The sequence below is a fragment of the Syngnathus scovelli genome, chromosome 13 (assembly GCF_024217435.2).
Source record: "Syngnathus scovelli strain Florida chromosome 13, RoL_Ssco_1.2, whole genome shotgun sequence".
Lineage (NCBI taxonomy): Eukaryota > Metazoa > Chordata > Actinopteri > Syngnathiformes > Syngnathidae > Syngnathus > Syngnathus scovelli.
The window spans coordinates 14,294,277-14,311,518 of NC_090859.1; the positions used below are offsets into that span (position 1 = coordinate 14,294,277).

Consider the following 17,242-nt stretch of genomic DNA (forward strand, 5'->3'; position numbering starts at 1 on the left):
ATGGGATTCACTTGTCAGCGATTTTAAAGCAATGGAAGTACATTCTGGAGCTTTTTTTTTTATTATCTATTTAAAGCAACAATTTTATGCAAGTTCCACAGGTCCTTTTAATCAGCCTTTTAAAGTAATAATATGCAAATTTTGATGAGATATTTTGGAAACAGCAATTACAAATTTGTTGAATTTTATCGGCCGTTTAAACGAACGACATTGCTCCCTAAGAACCTTTTGATGCCGATTCTGATGTTTAAGTTTGTTTTTCTTATTGATTTTTGTATTCTACATTTTCTTTTTCGAGGCGTGTCCTTTATATATCACGTGTGTTGTGCGTGTGCGAGTTGATTGGTTATTAACATCCGTCCCATCACGTATAAAATGTGTTGAGCGTACGCGTGTAGCAACATGCTAGCATCCGCGGGAAAAGTTGAGCTGAGAGCTAGCTTAGAGTTAGCATCAAAGTGCTAACAACATACATTTTAAGTGGAGTTTAGTGGTACATCATCACATTGCTAAGAAATAAATGAATTTGAGTTAGTTCAGCATCATAGCACAAACAAAAATGTTTGGAGGGAGTTAGCGCAGCATTAGCATCACAACGCTAACAACCGAAAGACAGAAACGGTGAGTATAACTTCACAATTCTTTTCCCGAAAGCCGCTAACGTGTCGCTACATTTTTTGTATGTAAGTTCTGAGGAACAAGTTTGCGTTTGTGATGGTTATTTTGAAGTTTGACAGTTTGTACTCGGACCTCGCAGCAAACGTGCAATAATAAGCCACGTGTCGTCGTACACGTTCAAAATATATATACTGCATGCCTAATGTGTATTCAAGTATTTATTGATGCTTTAAATTTTAAAAAGATTTGCATATTTGTTTTTTTTAATGCTCTGGCATTTCTTGTTACTTTTTTCTTTAAAAATAAACAACCCCCAAAAAGTTGAATTACAGTTGAGTAATTTATGAGTAATTTATGATTGAGGATATATTTGCAATGGAAATTTTGTGTTAGTCCCTTGAGAACATTTAATTTGATCATTGAGCACTGCATTTATAGACTAAAATATATGCCTATATAATATATGTAAATAAGCCAACATTTACTTTTTTCTCTATCTTAGAATATGACAAAAATGCATAAGCACAGACATGTGATTAAGCTTTCAGTTAAAAACTCCAAAATGACAGTCAGCTTAAACATTTTATTTCAAATACTTTTGACAACAAGCCCTTAAAGTTGCGATGTGTCTCTCCGACGTTTTTTTTGGCAACAAATCAACAACTGACTAAAAGGCAATGTCAGCAAAAAAATAACTGTACAGAAGGAAAAAAAAAAACATTTGGCCCAAAAAAAAAAATCCAAACAAGCTTTAGTTACTTGATAAATAGTTCAAAAATATTGCCAGTTTTTAAATAATTATATTTCAAATTCAGTCAAAATTCTCACCTCAAAGGTGAAAAACAAAGTACCTGAAAGTGACAAAGCTTAGGCTAAACCCTTGGCTGTCATCTTTTGTATTGCTGCTTGGCGGTTCGCCGTCGCCCGCCCCAGTGCTACAGCGCACCTTTGTCAAGTCCTCGCACCATTGATTCATTTGGCTGATGATGTCGTTCGGAAAAAAAGGAGGGAAAAGGCGGGAGCGAGCCCTCCAAGTTTAATGATTGAAGAAGCACACGAAAAAAAGTCCCAGTGTAACGGCGGTAAAGGCATCATCATGATCCCGGCCGTTCACTTGGCTGCTGTAAACGATCCGAGTGGGCGTGGCAAAAAGTGAGCGAGTACCATAAATGCGTAGAAAGCGTGTAAACATCTCGAGACGTTGTGGTCCCGTGTCGTGGCGACGTGATGGCGGCAGTGAAAAGTGGCGCCCGAGCTGCGCTCCAGTTCCATCCGAGTTGCAATCCAGCTGCGAGTCCATCTCTAGCTGCACTCGAGCAGCTTGGCGAGAGCGTCCCGCAGCTCGGTCAGCTCGAAGATCTTGCCGTCCAGCAGCTGCAGCATCGAGCGTAGACTCTGGCGGAAGACTTCGCGCTCCTGCCGGTTGGCGTCCACGCGCTGCTCCAGCTCGCCCAGTTGCACTTCCAGTGCTTCGTTCCGACGCTCCATTTGCTATAAAAGGGGAAAATCGCACGGATGCTTGAGCGCAACTTTTAGGACAGGACACGTTTTCCAGCCATTTTAACCTGAAGCGGCCATTTTGAAAAGACATTCCAACGCTCACCTGTAGCTTCTGCGTGAGCGAGTCTCTTTGGGACCGAAACTGGTTGGCACTCTGCACCTCGACTTTGAGACACTCCAACTCCTGACGAGAGAAACGTAGCGGGTTGAGCTGAGGGTAAAAGGTCAGAAGTCGAGGCGTGATCGCCGTGCACGTACGTCCTCTTTGGCCTTCAGTGCCGCCTCCAGCTCCTCTATGGTGCGGTTCAACTCCGTTTTCTCCGATTTCACCGATGTGGTTTGGCTGCTCACGCACTCCAGCTCCGTCACCTTTGATGGCATTTAAAAAAGTTATTAGAAAACAAAAAAATAAAAGAAGCACTGTGCGTGCCTACCCGTTTATGTAAGCGCTCCGCCTCCTCCTGGTAAGCGGCCAGCTGCTGCTTCCACTGCTTGACGTTAGCCGTGGACTCGAGCAGCGCCGCCGTGAGCTTAGCGTTGTTGCCCTTTAGCGCCGCCAGTTCCGCCTCCAAGTGCTTCCCGATGCTGGACGAACTACAGCCGTTGACAAAGAGACCGCGGCGCCGTTAATCAATTCATCGTTTAGTTTTTTTTGTGTGTGAACACGGTTGTTGACGTCGTCACCTGTGCGAGAAGGGAAGTGCGTTGTGGGAAGGTTCCGCTCGGGCTTCCGCGGGCTGAGGCGTGCCCGCCGCCGCTCTCTCTTCTTCGGTGCCGTTCACGCTCTCCGGCGTCAGCGGTGACTGTGGAGGGCAGCTGGTGGACTCCTCAACATTTTAAAAAAATATATCAATTTATTATTTGTGTATACATATATCCCTTGAAACCATTTATAACCGTCACCATGGCTACACGAAGCCTCAAACAGAGCACGGGGGTTTGCCCGAGGGAAGAGCGACAATTGCAGACCACCAAAAGGGAAACTTTGCGAGGGTGTGAGTGAGAAAAAAGGGTCACCACGGAGGGTTCACGTGAGATTTACCTTCTTGGGTTTGTTGGCGGGCAACACGTTCCTTCTGACAGCGCTGCCCTGCGGTGTTGTCGGGCACAACAGGAAGTTACACTAGTCCAAGGTTAGCTTGCGCGTTGGATTGACCGTTAGCTCAATTGTTGTGAAGCTAGTATGTTAAAGTAATGACGAAATAAATCCCTGATTTTGGCGGTTAACCGAGATTATAGGGTAACAAAAGTTTTTTTAAGTGACTCGTGTAATTCAAAGTGGTGGTAGGAATAAATGTTGAATTGATGAATATTTTAAATAAGTAGCATAACTCATACCTGCGAGGGCGTGCTGGTGAGCTCCATCTTCTCATGCGACTTCTCCTTGGCAAGTCGCGCTGCCTCCTTGAACTCGGCAAACTTTTCCGCAAACTGGGTCAAAAAATAAACGTAAGTCGGTTAGCCGCATGCTAACAAACTAGCAGTTACAACAAATAAAAGAAAGACCTTGCTCAGGTGGCTCTCGCACGAGAAGCCGAGGCCGTAGACGGTGTTGGCGCGGCTGTCGGCCCACTGACCAAACTTCTGCGAGGTCTTGGTGAAGTTCATGTTGGGGGTGATGGTGCTGTTGATGACGGCCTGGCGGACAAGTTGGATTAAGATTTGATTTCATTTCTTGAAACAGTCAAATATAACTGAAACAATGAGTGCAAACCTTGGTTCCGTCCAGGCTGATGATGCGGTAGACATTCCTGGTGCTGTCAAAGAAGTAAGAAACAGTGACGGCGTGTTTGCTGGTGGGAAGCCAGTTCTTCTTGGTGGTCGGGTCGATCTGGAAGATGTGTGCCCGCGTGCTGAAGATGGGCTGCTCACTGCACGGGGACAGACGGAGGTGAGTTTTACATTAAGAATATCGTTGACCACCTTTGGTCGTTATCCGCTTAAATAGTGTGACTTTGAGTGTGTGTGACTTTAAAAGGCGAGTGATGTTCCACCACAACCTGGATCCAAATGTGACCTTGTGTTTTGCCATTGTTCAAGCATAATCCCTTTACGCTATCCAATTGAAAAGGAACAATGAGTTCAGGAATCCACTGGATGGATGGGATGAGGATGCTGAGCCAAATGTTGGGGGGGGGGGGAATGAAAGCATTCCACGAGTAGATCTGTTGTGGTGAGAGTTGGCCGTTCTTGGTCACACCTTCATAAAGACCTTCCTGTGACCCCGCGTGAATGATTCGACAAATAAAAGCTGTGCACATGAAGGGCTCCTCACCAGCGTAATTCTAAATAATCTGACTGCAAAACACGCGGCCGTTTTGGCAGCCGCAAACCGGCATTACTTACTTAGATGCTGCGTCGCCATGGCAACGAGGCAACAAGCCACGTGAGCGCATCTCTCTTACCCTTCCACAAATACTCACTCAGCCAGTCTGATCTGATCTGCTAAAAGTATGGGGGTTTGTTTTGATTTGGGTTACAGTTAGGGTTAAGCCTAAGAAGAAAGGTTTGCCTCATGTTTGGAGAATTATCTCAAACTGTGGACAGGCATCAAAGAATACTTTGTGTTTTAATCAGTGATGTCATGTGACAAAAAGCATGTGACAGGGCTAAAACATCTGCTTTTAATATGTTCTCTCTGGCATCTTATTAGAGGTGGGTCAGGAACTAGACCCGTGATAAAGGGGGTTCACTGAATTAGCCAGAAAAAAATACAAATAAACCAACCGCAGACTTTGGTGGCAACACACAACAACCCTGCCAGTGCGTCTCCACCCACATTCCGAATGGTGTTGCAGAATTGACACATGACAAAATGTGTCAGTCTGTGAGTGGATTTATTGACAGCTGCTGTCCTCACGAGCGGCTTTAATCTCCTTCCGAGCGTTTATTAGCGAACAAGCGGTGGCTAGCCAGCTAGGCTAGGCTAAGCTAGTAAATGTTCCAAGAGCTGCACTGGTGGTGTTAGTTTACGATCTTGACAGTGACGCGCAGTAATGTGCAGAGGTGCGCGAAAACAAACCGCACTCGTGCTTTGGCATAAGCACCGCACGGCAAATAACAACTAATAAAACGTACCCCATGGTTGCTGGTGTAATCTGAGTGGGTCCCGAAGACGCTCGCTCCCCTCCAGCCGCCACCGCCGTCGTCCCCGCTGGTTCGATCCCCTCGCTCCTCGTCTTCACGGTTCACTCCGACATGGCCTGACGTGTTGGCGGCCGTGGGTGCATGCGTGCCCGGACGCGCATGATGATGATGACCGCGAGCGAACCCTCCTCCTCCGCCCGCCGCCCGGCTAGAACCTGCTAACACCTGCTAGCATCACTCGTATCCACTACTTAACCTTAACACTAACCCCTGCACCCGGCTGTAAGCGAATTAAAATTCACTTTTCTTACGAGTTGATGCCAAATGCATTCGAACCAGATTATTATTAGTATTGTTTTCTTTATGTTTTGTTTTTTGAAAAATGTCCATGTAAATTCGCTACTGTACATCCATTCGTTGGATGTACAGTAAGTCGACGACGTCATCACGTACTTTGACGCGATTGGTTGAATGTTGTTGATCCCCAAAAATAATTTTAAAAAACGAGTGACACGTTTGTAATGTATTCATTCATTCATCTTCCAGGCAGCTTATAATAACTCAAATAATTGTATGATTATTTGTTTCAACAATGCCATAGAACTTTTTGAAAATTGAAAATAAAAACCTGTGTCTTCCATTTTAACACCCTAAATTTGACTTATGCAACTACGACTGTTGTTGTAGGGTGGATGTTTTGAGCGAAAGGTCAATTGACAAAATAAGTCCCCAGCTCAAGTCACGTCCGACATGGAGCGAATGCCTCTCATGAAACACAGGAAGACCAGTTTTCTATTTCAAGAGTACGCTGAGTCGGAAAACTCGAGTGAACTTGTTTGCAACGTGACAAGCAGAGCAGAAGGGTGAAGGAAAAACCTCATCAGGGAGATCCAACGATGGAGGCATTAACAGGGGACGACGATGTCGACACCGAGATGCAAGTTCTGACACCTGATGATGTCGCCAAGCCGGACCGGGATACTGTCGATGAAGTGGAGAACCTTCAAAACAGGTCGTTTGGATAGGCGCCACTAAGTTTGTGTACACTGAAGCTGTTTTCAGAGGGTGCCTGGCCAAGATCAAATTTTAAAAATGTGTCAAAAGTTCCAAACATCTCATCAGCGATGTTACATTCTGTCCTTCAGTTTACGTGAAGCCGTCCACGATGACAACGTTCGTCCAAAAATGCAGTGTTTGGTCATGGACACCTCCTTCTCCATGGTGACCATGCAAAGTGAGGACAGCGGAATCGCCTGGGAGACCACCCCGACTCGCTGCTCCACATCCTGGGCACCCAAAGCTGAGGAACCCGCCGAGGAATCCGGCCCTCCGGCAGGAAGGATTATCTTCGTCATGGATGAGGAGTTGATGTCAAGGCGGAAGAAATCTGAAGCGGAAGGACAAAAGAGAGAGAGAAGTGGCAGCAGGTCAGAAAAGCCCGACTTAGTGGGACTTGCCCCACTGCATGTGAAAGACGAGGGAGATGAAGAAGAAGAGCGGGCTCCTCGTCAAGATAAGGAGCAAAGGCTTTTTAGTTTAGTGTCTGAAGGCTCAGAAATCCTCAACATTGTTGTTCCTCACAAGCTGGCGAGCGTGGATGAAGAGGAAAGCAAGGTGATGGTAGACAACCTGTCCTATCTGGGGGAAGGATCTTCTTCTAAAGCTGACGACAAAGAAGAGGAGACCTGTGGCAAGTCCTTTGAACAGGACAGCAAGCCGAGGAAGGACGCTTCAGCAGAATCACTTGCACAAGCCCAACCTACGCCACCGGTCGCTCCAAGTGTTTCAGATCCACCAGGAGCTCCTGTTGCGAGGCCACCAGGAAAGGACGCTGATTGTAATGTGGACTACTTTGAAGCATTCGCCTTGATTGATGATCACGCCCCGGGAAGTCCCGCTGTGGTGCCACCTAAGCTTGGACTTCCTGTCCCAGAGGAACCAGTTCAGGGCGAAGACGCCACAACAGGTGAGGATCACAAAAGCCCAGATGCCGTACTCACCAGTGAGGCTCTAGAGGAATTCTTCTACAGCGGTACGGACGACTACCTCACAAGAAGCCACCCGGACAGCGAGGATCCCCTCGGAGAGCCCAAAGTCTCCCCGCCTCCGTCTAAACTCAACGGATGCACTTTGTTTGGAAGCCAAGAGAATATCTTGACTCCGGTCTTTCTACCTGAAGGGCCGCCCAAGATTATTGACCCCGTTTTGTTAGAAGAACCCAAAGCCATGGCCTTTTTGTATAACGACTTGTACGAGGAGGCAACAGGAAGTCGGAAAAAAGAAGACGATACAGAGAGCGTGACTTCTGAAAAGTCCTTCCACAGCAGGCATTCAGATCGGGAAGCCAGGGGCTACTTGGAGAAGTATGTCCTCATAGATGAGACACCTGTGGTGGAGGCACAACCAGTTCTTGAGCTCGGATCTTCACTTTTATCCCAAGGTTTTGCTGAATTTCCCTTCACGTCCCCTGAGTGTGAAATGCCAAACTCGGAGGAGGAAATTACAGATTTCTTTAGATCAAGTGCTAGTTCTTCTCCATGTGACATCAAGAATTTTCTTATTTCACGAGAAGACGACGGCAGTCCATCCCCTACAAGTTGTGTTACAGAAACAGCTGTAGGAGACACCGGGATTCCAGAAGGTCCCATTGAGGTCTTTGAGACTTCCTCCGAGCCTGACTGGGAAGGGATGGATGTTGACGACGTAACTTCGGAGGACATTGATACTCTAGTGCGATCCAATCAACAGATGTGGCTGCGAGATTCTGAAGTGTTCAAACCTTGCCCTCCTCCCAGAAGAAAAACCAGATGCCCCCCGAAGGAGCGTCTGGCCCTGGCTCCTCTGACTCCGGCCGAGGATACGCCAACCGGGGAAAAACAGCGAGAGGACAAGACAGAGACGCAGGTCAAGACCAGCAATGAGAAGGATGAAAATCAGGAGGTCTCACTCCCTTCTCACATTCTTCAGGGCAACACATCTGCTGACATTACTGATGAGAAACCAATCGCGCTAGAGGACATTGAAGTAGCTTTAACGCAAGTACAACATAAAGCACCCGAGTCAGAAAAGGTTCATCCGGAAAAACAAGATCATTTGGCAACGTTGCCCATCAAGCCAGCAAAAACAAATTGTGTCATTCTTTAGTATCATTCTCTTCAAATCAAAATTAATATTCAGTAAATCTGTTTATCGTGGGTGACACCTTGCAGACGCTCAAGCCTTGTTTAGTTGTTTTACCTATTGGGGAAAATGTGTATACTACTTTCTGAGATGAGAACCTGTAATTAATAGTTAGTGTAATAGTGTAATAATAGTATTCTGCACAAATAAGTGTGAATGTGTCAAGTTATTTGTATGGCCCTCAAAAGAAAGTCACCCCCCCTGCAGGGCGGGGAGTGAACTGGCGTGCCTACGGTAAACGAGAAAGCTCAATTCAAATAGAACCAAGCGCGTTCTTGCCAAGGTTCCTTGTTTTGATTAGTCACTGACGCAGGAGATATTGAGTTTCAAACTTTAATATAACGGAGTGGAAAAAAAAGAGTGAGCGTTCTCTTTAAACACATCCTCTTTTGCGAGGTTACTTCCGCATGTGTCACGTTGGCCCCGCCCATTAGACTTCAGCCCCGGATGCTGTTTTGCTTTCGAAGTGTCAGTATCTTCTAACTCGCTGTCACTCTCGTCACAGCATGTTTTCTTCTATCATCGTCAATGTTTGCCTCCTGCTGGGGGTCTCGTCCTCCTGCTGGGGGAACCGGCAGGAAACCTGGGTCGACGAGAAGCTCGCCCGGGACACACAGCCTTCTAAATGGGGGTCGTTGTGGCCGCTACCCCAGCGAGTGGACATCTTTGACGTGTCGTTCAAGTTAGCAGCCGCCAGCTTTCAAATCTTCGACGGTAATACGTCGTCGGCGGGGCCGAGCTGTAACCTCCTGCAGAACGCCTACAGAAGGTATTGTTAATAATAATTAAAAACATTTTTTTATATGGTCTGTGGTGGGGAGTAACGTAAGTAATTACGTATACATAGTTGTAAAAGGAAACGACATCTGAAAAACAAGTACACTACACGAAAAGTCAAAAGTTTGGAAGAAAGAAAACTAAAATCAATATCATAGTTTAAAGCGGTTTTACAGCACATTCACAATTGCAATGCGAATACGCACAAACAAAATCCCAGATCTAGCCAAAAGGGGAACAAAGCTAAAAAAACAACAACAATCAGACAAATGTACTAAATTACATCAATTTTGTGTGTTGATTTTTAGGTACTACAAGTACATGTTTGGTGGGGCTAAATCCAAACAGCCACACACACAAGACGCCTTTCCTGAACTGATGGGTCTGCAGGTGTTGATCACAGACCCAAACCCGGAGTGTGACCAGTACCCCAGTGTTTCGTCCGATGAGTCATGTAAATTCATCAAACATTGACTTCCAATCTCTTTAAAGTCGCTTGCAGGCAATTATTGCCTAGATTCTGAGCTATAAACCTATTCAAAGTTCTTTCACAATGTCACATGAAGATGCCAGTAAAAAAATACATGTTTGTGTCTTCAGATGAACTGTTGGTGGACCAGCCCATTGCAATCCTGAAGGCACCAAAAGTCTGGGGCGCCTTGCATGGTACGCTTGTTTTTATTTTGAATCATTCCTCACTCAGAATCAGATTTAAAAAAACCTTGCTTACTCTTGATATTTTGTCACTCACACAGAGGAATAAGCAGGCTGGAATTGTGTAACGAAAGCAACAATTGTGTAATAACGGTTGACAAATTAAAAAAAAAAAAAAATGGAAATAACTGTTACACTCATATTTGTTTGGTCAGGATGTCTTTTGTCTGTTTTCAGGTCTGGAAACTTTTAGCCAGTTGGTTTACGAAGATGAATTTGGGGCTGTAAGTGGACTTAAATTGATATTCACAATCAGTGTATTCTTCATAATTGTTCTTTGCGTCATTCGGTTTTGGGTTTGTCTTCCAGAAAAGTGTCAATTGGACCCAAATCAGTGACTTCCCCCGATTTGCTCACCGCGGCATCTTATTGGACACCTCGCGACACTTCCTACCTGTCAAAGTCATTTTGACCAATCTGGTATGTTGAAGAAAAATCCAAACTGTTAACTTTTTAATCCCTCAGTGTTTTCCTGTCATTTTTTTTTTTCCTCATGACACCAGGAAACAATGGCTATGAACAAGTTTAACGTCTTCCACTGGCACATCGTAGACGATCAATCCTTTCCCTACATGAGCCGAACATTCCCGGACCTCAGCCAGAAGGTCAGCAGTGAAGTTTTTGGTCAACCAGCTAGCCTTGTTTAACTTAGCTAGCAAAGTTTAAACTAGTTTGCCTAATAAATTCATTTCTGCTTGCATTTTGCTGCCCTTGTTGTGTAGCTAGCCTCATTAGATTAGCCCCTTAGCTTAGCCAATGTCTTTTCACGACCTCGCCTACAGGGGGCATACCACCCGTACACTCACGTGTACACCCCATCCGACGTGAAGATGATCGTGGAATTCGCTCGCCTGCGAGGCATCCGCGTCATCCCGGAATTCGACACTCCGGGCCACACGCAGTCTTGGGGCAAAGGTCGGTGTCCTGTGTTAGCCTCAGCATTAAGCTGCCAGAACTCGTGACCCGAGAGCACTTGACGCCATATCAACCAAATTGAGTTGAAATCCTGAAATTGGTTTATTGATCTCATTGGAGACTTGATTCAATCAATCCCTAGGACAGGCAGATCTTCTGACACCGTGCTTTGCCGGCGCCGAACCATCTGGTAGCTTTGGCCCGGTCAACCCCATCCTCAACACCAGCTACGACTTCATGAGCCGCCTCTTCCAGGAGGTCGCCGCCGTCTTCCCGGACAACTACGTTCACCTGGGAGGTGACGAGGTGGACTTCACCTGCTGGTCTGCCTCGCGCTCAAACACATAAGCAAACGTCTCCACGTCAACACACTCAACTGGACATCTTCTCCCCCTTTGCAGGAAGTCCAACCCTGACATCCAGAAGTTCATGGAGAAGCAAGGCTTCGGGAAAAACTACAGCAAGCTGGAATCCTTCTATATTCAACGGTGGGAACGGAAAATTCATCAGCAGGCTGAATCTTTGGCAATCAATATCTCTGATTGGATGTAGACTTTTGGACATCGTGACCTCCACCAAGAAGGGCTACATCATCTGGCAGGAGGTCTTTGACAATGGCGTGAAGGTAAATGCACATTTATGCCACTGCCACTCTCATTTAAGGGGGAAGTAGTCAATCGCACATCCACGCACAAATCAAAATCAATATCATCCAGCGAGCAACAAAAGGCGAGTGTCGCGAGCCGCAAGCGGCGCCACTAAACTCGGCGCGTTGCAGCTCAAGCCGGATACCGTAGTCCACGTGTGGATGGGCGGCGCCAACTCCGCCGACGAATTGCGCAACGTGACGGCGGCCGGATTCACCGCCATCCTCTCGGCACCCTGGTACCTAAATTACATTAGCTACGCCCAGGACTGGGTCCAGTACTACAAGGTGGAACCGCTCAGCTTCAACGGTCAGTCCGAGGACATGGTGGTCATTGTCGGGCTTACACTTAATGTGCAGGCGTGACAGCAATGTTAAGGAAGATGAGGCTAGTTTATCTCGAGTAATCTTTAGATCATCGCCAAACCTAAATTTTTGTATTTGCGGCCGTAAAGAGCCCCGTGGCCGCACTTTGGGCACACCTGCTTTGTGACACGCTCGCCTTGTCTTGTGTGTTGTGTAGCTGAAGGCCGACACACTCATCCACGTGTGGAAAGGCAGCGAGCAGCAATACCAGAATGAGATGGCCAACGTCACGGCGGCCGGTTACCGGACCCTACTGTCCACCCCCTGGTACCTGAACCGTATCTCCTACGGCCAGGACTGGCAGGGCCATTACAAGGCCGACCCGCAGGACTTTCAGGGTTTGTGTCCCCTAAAATAGTGCGCAATGGAAAAAGTCCCAAAACTTTTAACTCTCACCAATTTTCATCGAAGCTCCTGTACAAATAAGTGTAAGCCTGTTGAATGACCCTTTCCTTAAAAAAAAAAAAAAACACTTTAGCGTATTTAAATCCTCATTCTGGTCAATTTTTCCCAAAATAGGAACCGAGGCGCAGAAGAAGCTGGTGATGGGCGGAGAAGCCTGCATGTGGGGGGAATACGTGGACGCCACCAACCTCACGCCGCGACTCTGGTACGACCTTTCCATGCAGAAAATAATTCGAACGTTATGGGAAAGTAATTTTCACGCTTTTGCTTGGCCAGGCCTCGCGCCAGCGCCGTGGCCGAGCGTCTGTGGAGCGCCAAGGACGTGACGGACGTCAACGACGCCTACGCCAGACTGTCCTCGCACCGCTGCCGCCTGGTCGAGTGAGTACCGTCGCTTGCCTTTTTTTCCCGTTAGAAGAAAACGGCGCAGCGGGTGAACGAAAGATTTTTTGTCCCGTGTCGGCGGCAGGCGCGGGATCGCCGCCGAGCCGTTGTTCTCCAGCTACTGCCCCCACGAGTTCAAGGGAATATGAGAAGCAAGAAAATGAGGAATCAAGTGTGCCAGCGCGGATAGAAGGCACCTTTTTTTTTTTAACGCACGCACACATACACGCTCTGATCAATGCACTCTTTTATCTTTGTAAGACTGACTGTGAATATAAATGCTGATAAATTGAGCTGGCGTACACTTTTTTATTATTATCATTGTTCAGGCAGCCTCTGAGCTCGGAGGCTTGAATCCCGCCAAAGTCAGCTGAGTCCAGAGTGGTAGAGAGTTCTTTCAGCTGCCGCGTCTTTGGTCCAAATCAACATCCAGTTACGCCAAGCCGGCCATTCGCTTCAGCAGCGCGTTCTGCTCCTGCGCGCTCATGGCCTTGTAGGTGTCCAGCTCCAAGGAGAAGGTAGCCTTCCCCGAGGTCAACGTTCGCAGGGCCGTGGAATAGCCCTTTGCCGTTGGAGAAAGCACTAATTCAGTGAGCTTGTCAATAAGTGCCGCTGACAAAAATACAGCATCTCGGGACTCACCCTGGTTTCCGCCAGGGGGACGCTGGCCAGCAGCACCTTGTCCTCGTGGCGACTCTGGATGTCCCGGATCGTGCCTCTCCTCTGAGCCAGGTCGCCCAACACGGTCCCCAAGTGCTCCTCCTCCACTGTTACCTCCATAGACATGACGGGCTCTAGAATCTGCCCCCCGGCCAGCCTCAGAGCCTGGGCACGGACGAAGGAGCTTTGGAGCAAAGATGCCCTTTCAAAAGGCAGCGTGTCATCTCACCAACCTTCAGCATGCAACGGGACACGCAGGCGGAAACCATGGCCGGAGACGTTCCAGCTTCCATGTTGACACGTTGGATCAGTGTAGACACGCGTTGGAGAGGAGAGCCCACCAGTGGACCTGAATGGCAATTATAAGAAATTGTCCACAGTATAGCGCCAACTAATGGCGAGGAGGACTTTAAACTGCTCACCTTGGAGGTACGAGCTTTGCACTCCGTTCTCCACTGCCTCCCTCATGTCTTGCGACAAGGTCCCAGCGGCTTCCTCCAGGAACGCCACTTGACACGACCCGGCAGCACCGAGGTCCTCGCCGGGTCGGACGGCCAGCTCCACCGTCACCACGTGTCTCCTATCGCCCACCGTGCGGTCCAGAGTGTCTGTCGCAATCAAAAAAACAGGCTGTGGCAGATCCTTCAAGCAGCTAAGTAATTGTCGTCAAAGTGAAACTGTACCTGTGGCTGAGGCTGGACGGAGGATGGTCTCCCGGTAGGCCACCTGCAAAGGGCCCAGGTGGGTCTCGATGCCGTACTCCCTTCGTATCCGATCGTGGATGATCTCGATATGCAGCTCTCCCATACCGCACAAAATCGTCTGCAAAGTTGAGCTGTCATTTTTCTCGCGTGAAGAAGCGCCACTGTGCGATGGGGGTCACCTGTCCGGAATCCGGGTCGATCCGAACTTTGAGACTGGGATCTTCTCTCTGGAGGTTGTTCAGCGCATTCTCAAGATCTGGGTGGAAAAAAAATAATTGCGGTGAATAGCAAGTGAGGCTGGGGAGAAGCCTCACGTGCAAACTCACCAGCTTGTTTGGCCATGGTGGGCGGCTCGATGGTGCAGAAGAAGACTGGGTCGGGGACCTCCACCCCGGATAGAACCACGCCTGTCCGGCCTTCGGTTTGTGCTCGGCGGGCGGCGGCTGCTGCCGACGCTTTGGAGGAGACGATGGTGTCGCCGGTCACTGTCTGAGAGAGAGGACGCACTTGCGGTCTATCAAAGAACATTCAGAAGAGACGGCGGTGTCCAAGTTCACCTGTTTGAGTCCGACGGTCAGGGCGATGTTTCCCGCCGTCATGAAGGAGATTTCCACATGTTGGTCGGCAAAAGGCACCAGTAGTCTGCTCATCCTCTCACTGAAGACAAAGTGGGAATCTTAAGTATCTATTCCGACACAACGTTGACAGCTTCGCTCCATACTTACGTGCCGTTCCTATTGATGTTGTGCACCGCCGTCTGCGCTCGCAGCGTTCCCGAGTAGATCCGAAGGAAGACCAGAGGGCCGCGCTGCTTGTCGTGGAGAACCTTGAAGGCCAAGGCGCACAAGTCGTCTTTGTACCAGCGCCTGTTAGAACCCCAGAGAGGAAGCAAGTCAAAAGTCTGAACCTTCAAATTGCAACCAAGTCGAAAGTTGGAGGACGCGCTTCTCACGCACACCAGGTCGCGAGGTCTTTCGTCGGGCGACGGAAGGAAGGCTGTGATGGCATCAAGAAGCGGTTGAACGCCTTTGTTGCGCAAAGAGCTTCCGCACAGCACCGGAACGCCTTTACGGGTCAGAGTGACCCGACGCACTGCCTCTTGGAGCTGAGGGTAAAACCTTGCTTAGGAGGCCAGCCATCATAGAACATTTGGTAAATTCTGGTTCTTGGTTTGATGTGGCCGTTTTAAGCAAACAACTCACTTTTATGTACGGAACAGCGTCAAAATTGTCCCCGAAGTCGGTCAGCAATAGTTCCGCAAAGTCGTCGTCCAGATCCGCAACCTGTCATACGCTTTGATTTGATTTTGCGGACGACCCAGGTTAGACTTAGCTCCTCCCCAAACTCCAAAATTCGATCTGCACCTGCTCAATCAACACAGCTCTGGCCTGGCGGACTTCCAGCAGGAGCTCCGCCTCCTCTTCCTGGGATGCACTAAAGGGCCTGGTGTCAAAAACACGCCCGTCGTCCGTTGGCTTCCACGTCAGCCTCTGATTGGTCAACAAGTCCACCACACCGGAGAAGTTCCTCCCACTGCCGACGGGAAGCTTCAAAGCAGGTAAATATTTATTTTAAAGTGTTTTTCTAATTAAAATAGATACATACATGGTTAAGATTTTTTGGGCACATTTTGAATTTCTTTTTAAAATAATCCAGAAATGTTTTCCTGTAAATGTTACCTGGAGCAGGATGGGATTGGCTTTCAACTTCTGCCTGATGCTTTCCAAACAGAAACTGAGACTAAGGAAAAAATGTTTTCCTTTATATAAACATTTGAATACATTACAATTAGTCAATCTAAGTGCCCTCACTTGGCTGCGGGCTTGTCCATCTTGTTCAGGAAGCAAACACACGGGATGTGATGCTTCTGCGCCTGCCTCCACACAGTCACCGTCTGGGCCTAACAGATCCACATGAACACATTCAAACTGTTTTCTTGGGGAAAAAAAACTTGAAGCAGAAACGTGAAAACCTCAACGCCCGCAGAAGCATCAAACACGGCGACGGCCCCGTCCAGAACTCGAAGAGCCCGCTCCACCTCAAGAGTAAAGTCAACGTGACCTGGTATGGCGTCACACAGAAAGTTGCATACATTTTATTTTTCTTAACATCTATAAAAGCAAATCGAGATCAATGACCGTAAGAATATGTCTCGAAAACGACAATTGAGTCATTATGCGTACCCGGCGTGTCGATCAGGTTGATCCTGTGACCTTTCCAGTCAAAGGTCACCGCCGCTGACTGGATGGTGATACCGCGCTCCCGTTCTTGAGCCATGAAGTCCGTCACAGTGTCGCCGTCGTCCACATCTGTAAGGATGAAAGCAACTCGATGCCTTCTGTCATCTTTGTTCGCACCCCCCCATCCTACCAACTCACCTCCCAGCGCTCTGGTGTAGCCCGAGTAGTAAAGCATCCTCTCCGTGGTCGTCGTCTTTCCCGCGTCGATGTGGGCCATGATGCCGATGTTGCGGATCCTAGGAAACGTTTAACAGGTTATAAATGTAAAAAAAACACGATGACACTCCTCAATACTCAGTGTAAAAATAAACCCCTTCACGAGACTAAAGTAAAGTAAAACTACTCCACTTACTTGGATACATCCGGGCTGACAACAGACCTCAGTGATTTCACATCATCTGTAAAAGTGTGGTCATTATACATATAAAACAACTATAATGTTTCTAAATGTGTTAAATGACTTACCACCAGGAAGAAAGCTGTATCTCCTCTTTGGAAACCTGCTCGGTCTCCATGTGCAGCACCGCAGTACCATAAAATACTTTCCCTGCAAAGGACAGTGAACGTTTCACAACACGAGCAGGTGTAATCGGTATTGACCTCGCGGTCCCCATCTTACCCAAATCATCCTTTAAATGTCCAATGACACCCGCATATTAAGATCCGTTTGACCTCCTCGTCACTCTTTACGAGGGAGATTACTTAAGCCTAGGTCAATATGACTTTTCCATTGGAAAAAAAATATACTTTTAACAATGTGTTCTGGACAAAAATAGCAAATACTCTGTTTACACTGAACACACCATTCCAAGCTGTCATAAGTCACATTTCTATTGGGTACGTCTCCGAAATACGTGCCCCTCGGAACTTTTAACGCCTATTGTTTCGCAAATAAAAGCAACCCTGAGAAAAGTGTTTTTTAATTTTTTAAAAAAATGTTTACACTTATTTTGTATTTATTATGCTACAAATTGTAACGTATATTTATCAAATCAGTGCATTTTAATGGATATATTTACCCTGGCACTGTAGTGACGCCCACGTTG

The 17,242-nt window shown here is 47.5% G+C and overlaps 4 protein-coding genes across 7 annotated transcripts; 2 read left to right on the plus strand and 2 right to left on the minus strand.

Annotated features, from left to right (window-relative positions):
* Positions 1 to 1,181: 1,181 nt before the first annotated feature.
* LOC125979301 (homer protein homolog 1) lies at positions 1,182 to 5,613 on the minus strand. Of its 2 annotated transcripts, XM_049737407.2 has the most exons (10): positions 5,197 to 5,613; positions 3,833 to 3,989; positions 3,625 to 3,756; positions 3,457 to 3,549; positions 3,161 to 3,208; positions 2,803 to 2,945; positions 2,553 to 2,712; positions 2,377 to 2,487; positions 2,222 to 2,302; positions 1,182 to 2,109 (listed from the first exon to the last, which is right to left on the minus strand). In XM_049737407.2, exons 1-10 carry the CDS (start codon positions 5,199 to 5,201, stop codon positions 1,921 to 1,923), a joined length of 1,119 nt encoding a protein of 372 aa, XP_049593364.1. In that variant the 5' UTR covers positions 5,202 to 5,613; the 3' UTR covers positions 1,182 to 1,920. The 2 variants fall into 2 exon arrangements, with proteins under 2 accessions (XP_049593364.1, XP_049593365.1); XM_049737408.2 differs by lacking the exon at positions 3,161 to 3,208.
* Positions 5,614 to 5,797: 184 nt separating this feature from the next.
* Positions 5,798 to 8,554, plus strand: si:ch1073-398f15.1 (uncharacterized). Its single transcript, XM_049737321.2, has 2 exons — positions 5,798 to 6,217; positions 6,351 to 8,554. The coding sequence occupies exons 1-2, from the start codon at positions 6,102 to 6,104 to the stop codon at positions 8,347 to 8,349; spliced, it is 2,115 nt and encodes a 704-aa protein (XP_049593278.1). The 5' UTR covers positions 5,798 to 6,101; the 3' UTR covers positions 8,350 to 8,554.
* A 142-nt stretch (positions 8,555 to 8,696) lies between these two features.
* Positions 8,697 to 12,885, plus strand: hexb (hexosaminidase B (beta polypeptide)). Of its 3 annotated transcripts, none has more exons than XM_049737363.2 (14): positions 8,697 to 9,154; positions 9,471 to 9,616; positions 9,763 to 9,828; positions 10,054 to 10,100; positions 10,186 to 10,296; positions 10,380 to 10,481; positions 10,659 to 10,791; positions 10,934 to 11,114; positions 11,193 to 11,279; positions 11,344 to 11,416; positions 11,570 to 11,747; positions 12,323 to 12,413; positions 12,485 to 12,589; positions 12,678 to 12,885. In XM_049737363.2, the coding sequence occupies exons 1-14, from the start codon at positions 8,892 to 8,894 to the stop codon at positions 12,739 to 12,741; spliced, it is 1,647 nt and encodes a 548-aa protein (XP_049593320.1). In that variant the 5' UTR covers positions 8,697 to 8,891; the 3' UTR covers positions 12,742 to 12,885. The 3 variants fall into 3 exon arrangements, 2 of the variants coding, with proteins under 2 accessions (XP_049593320.1, XP_049593318.1); XM_049737361.2 differs by lacking the exon at positions 11,570 to 11,747 and adding an exon at positions 11,961 to 12,141; XR_007485279.2 differs by lacking the exons at positions 12,485 to 12,589; positions 12,678 to 12,885 and adding an exon at positions 11,961 to 12,141.
* gfm2 (GTP dependent ribosome recycling factor mitochondrial 2) lies at positions 12,882 to 17,052 on the minus strand. Its single transcript, XM_049737320.1, has 20 exons — positions 16,816 to 17,052; positions 16,662 to 16,743; positions 16,549 to 16,594; positions 16,335 to 16,432; positions 16,140 to 16,265; positions 15,929 to 16,017; positions 15,768 to 15,856; positions 15,636 to 15,696; positions 15,321 to 15,503; positions 15,159 to 15,239; positions 14,913 to 15,061; positions 14,682 to 14,822; positions 14,514 to 14,613; positions 14,283 to 14,445; positions 14,136 to 14,212; positions 13,936 to 14,074; positions 13,675 to 13,860; positions 13,486 to 13,601; positions 13,235 to 13,417; positions 12,882 to 13,154 (listed from the first exon to the last, which is right to left on the minus strand). Exons 1-20 carry the CDS (start codon positions 16,822 to 16,824, stop codon positions 13,026 to 13,028), a joined length of 2,247 nt encoding a protein of 748 aa, XP_049593277.1. The 5' UTR covers positions 16,825 to 17,052; the 3' UTR covers positions 12,882 to 13,025.
* Between the last annotated feature and the right edge of the window lie 190 nt (positions 17,053 to 17,242).

Bases quoted from the DNA above. Each gene is read 5' to 3' on its own strand.
- LOC125979301 (XM_049737407.2), bottom strand. The intron at 3,209-3,456 runs GTATGAGTTATG...ACAACACCGCAG, and splicing joins TCACCAGCACGCCCTCGCAG to GGCAGCGCTGTCAGAAGGAA. The intron at 2,303-2,376 runs GTACGTGCACGG...TTCTCTCGTCAG, and splicing joins CACTGAAGGCCAAAGAGGAC to GAGTTGGAGTGTCTCAAAGT.
- si:ch1073-398f15.1 (XM_049737321.2), top strand. From the start codon at position 6,102: ATGGAGGCATTAACAGGGGACGACGATGTCGACACCGAGATGCAAGTT. The intron at 6,218-6,350 runs GTCGTTTGGATA...TCTGTCCTTCAG, and splicing joins GTGGAGAACCTTCAAAACAG to TTTACGTGAAGCCGTCCACG.
- hexb (XM_049737361.2), top strand. From the start codon at position 8,892: ATGTTTTCTTCTATCATCGTCAATGTTTGCCTCCTGCTGGGGGTCTCG. The intron at 11,280-11,343 runs GTGGGAACGGAA...GATTGGATGTAG, and splicing joins GAATCCTTCTATATTCAACG to ACTTTTGGACATCGTGACCT. The intron at 12,142-12,322 runs GTTTGTGTCCCC...TTCCCAAAATAG, and splicing joins CGACCCGCAGGACTTTCAGG to GAACCGAGGCGCAGAAGAAG.
- gfm2 (XM_049737320.1), bottom strand. The intron at 14,446-14,513 runs GTGAACTTGGAC...CCTCTCTCTCAG, and splicing joins TGACCGTCGGACTCAAACAG to ACAGTGACCGGCGACACCAT. The intron at 13,418-13,485 runs GTTGGTGAGATG...GTCCGTGCCCAG, and splicing joins TGTCCCGTTGCATGCTGAAG to GCTCTGAGGCTGGCCGGGGG.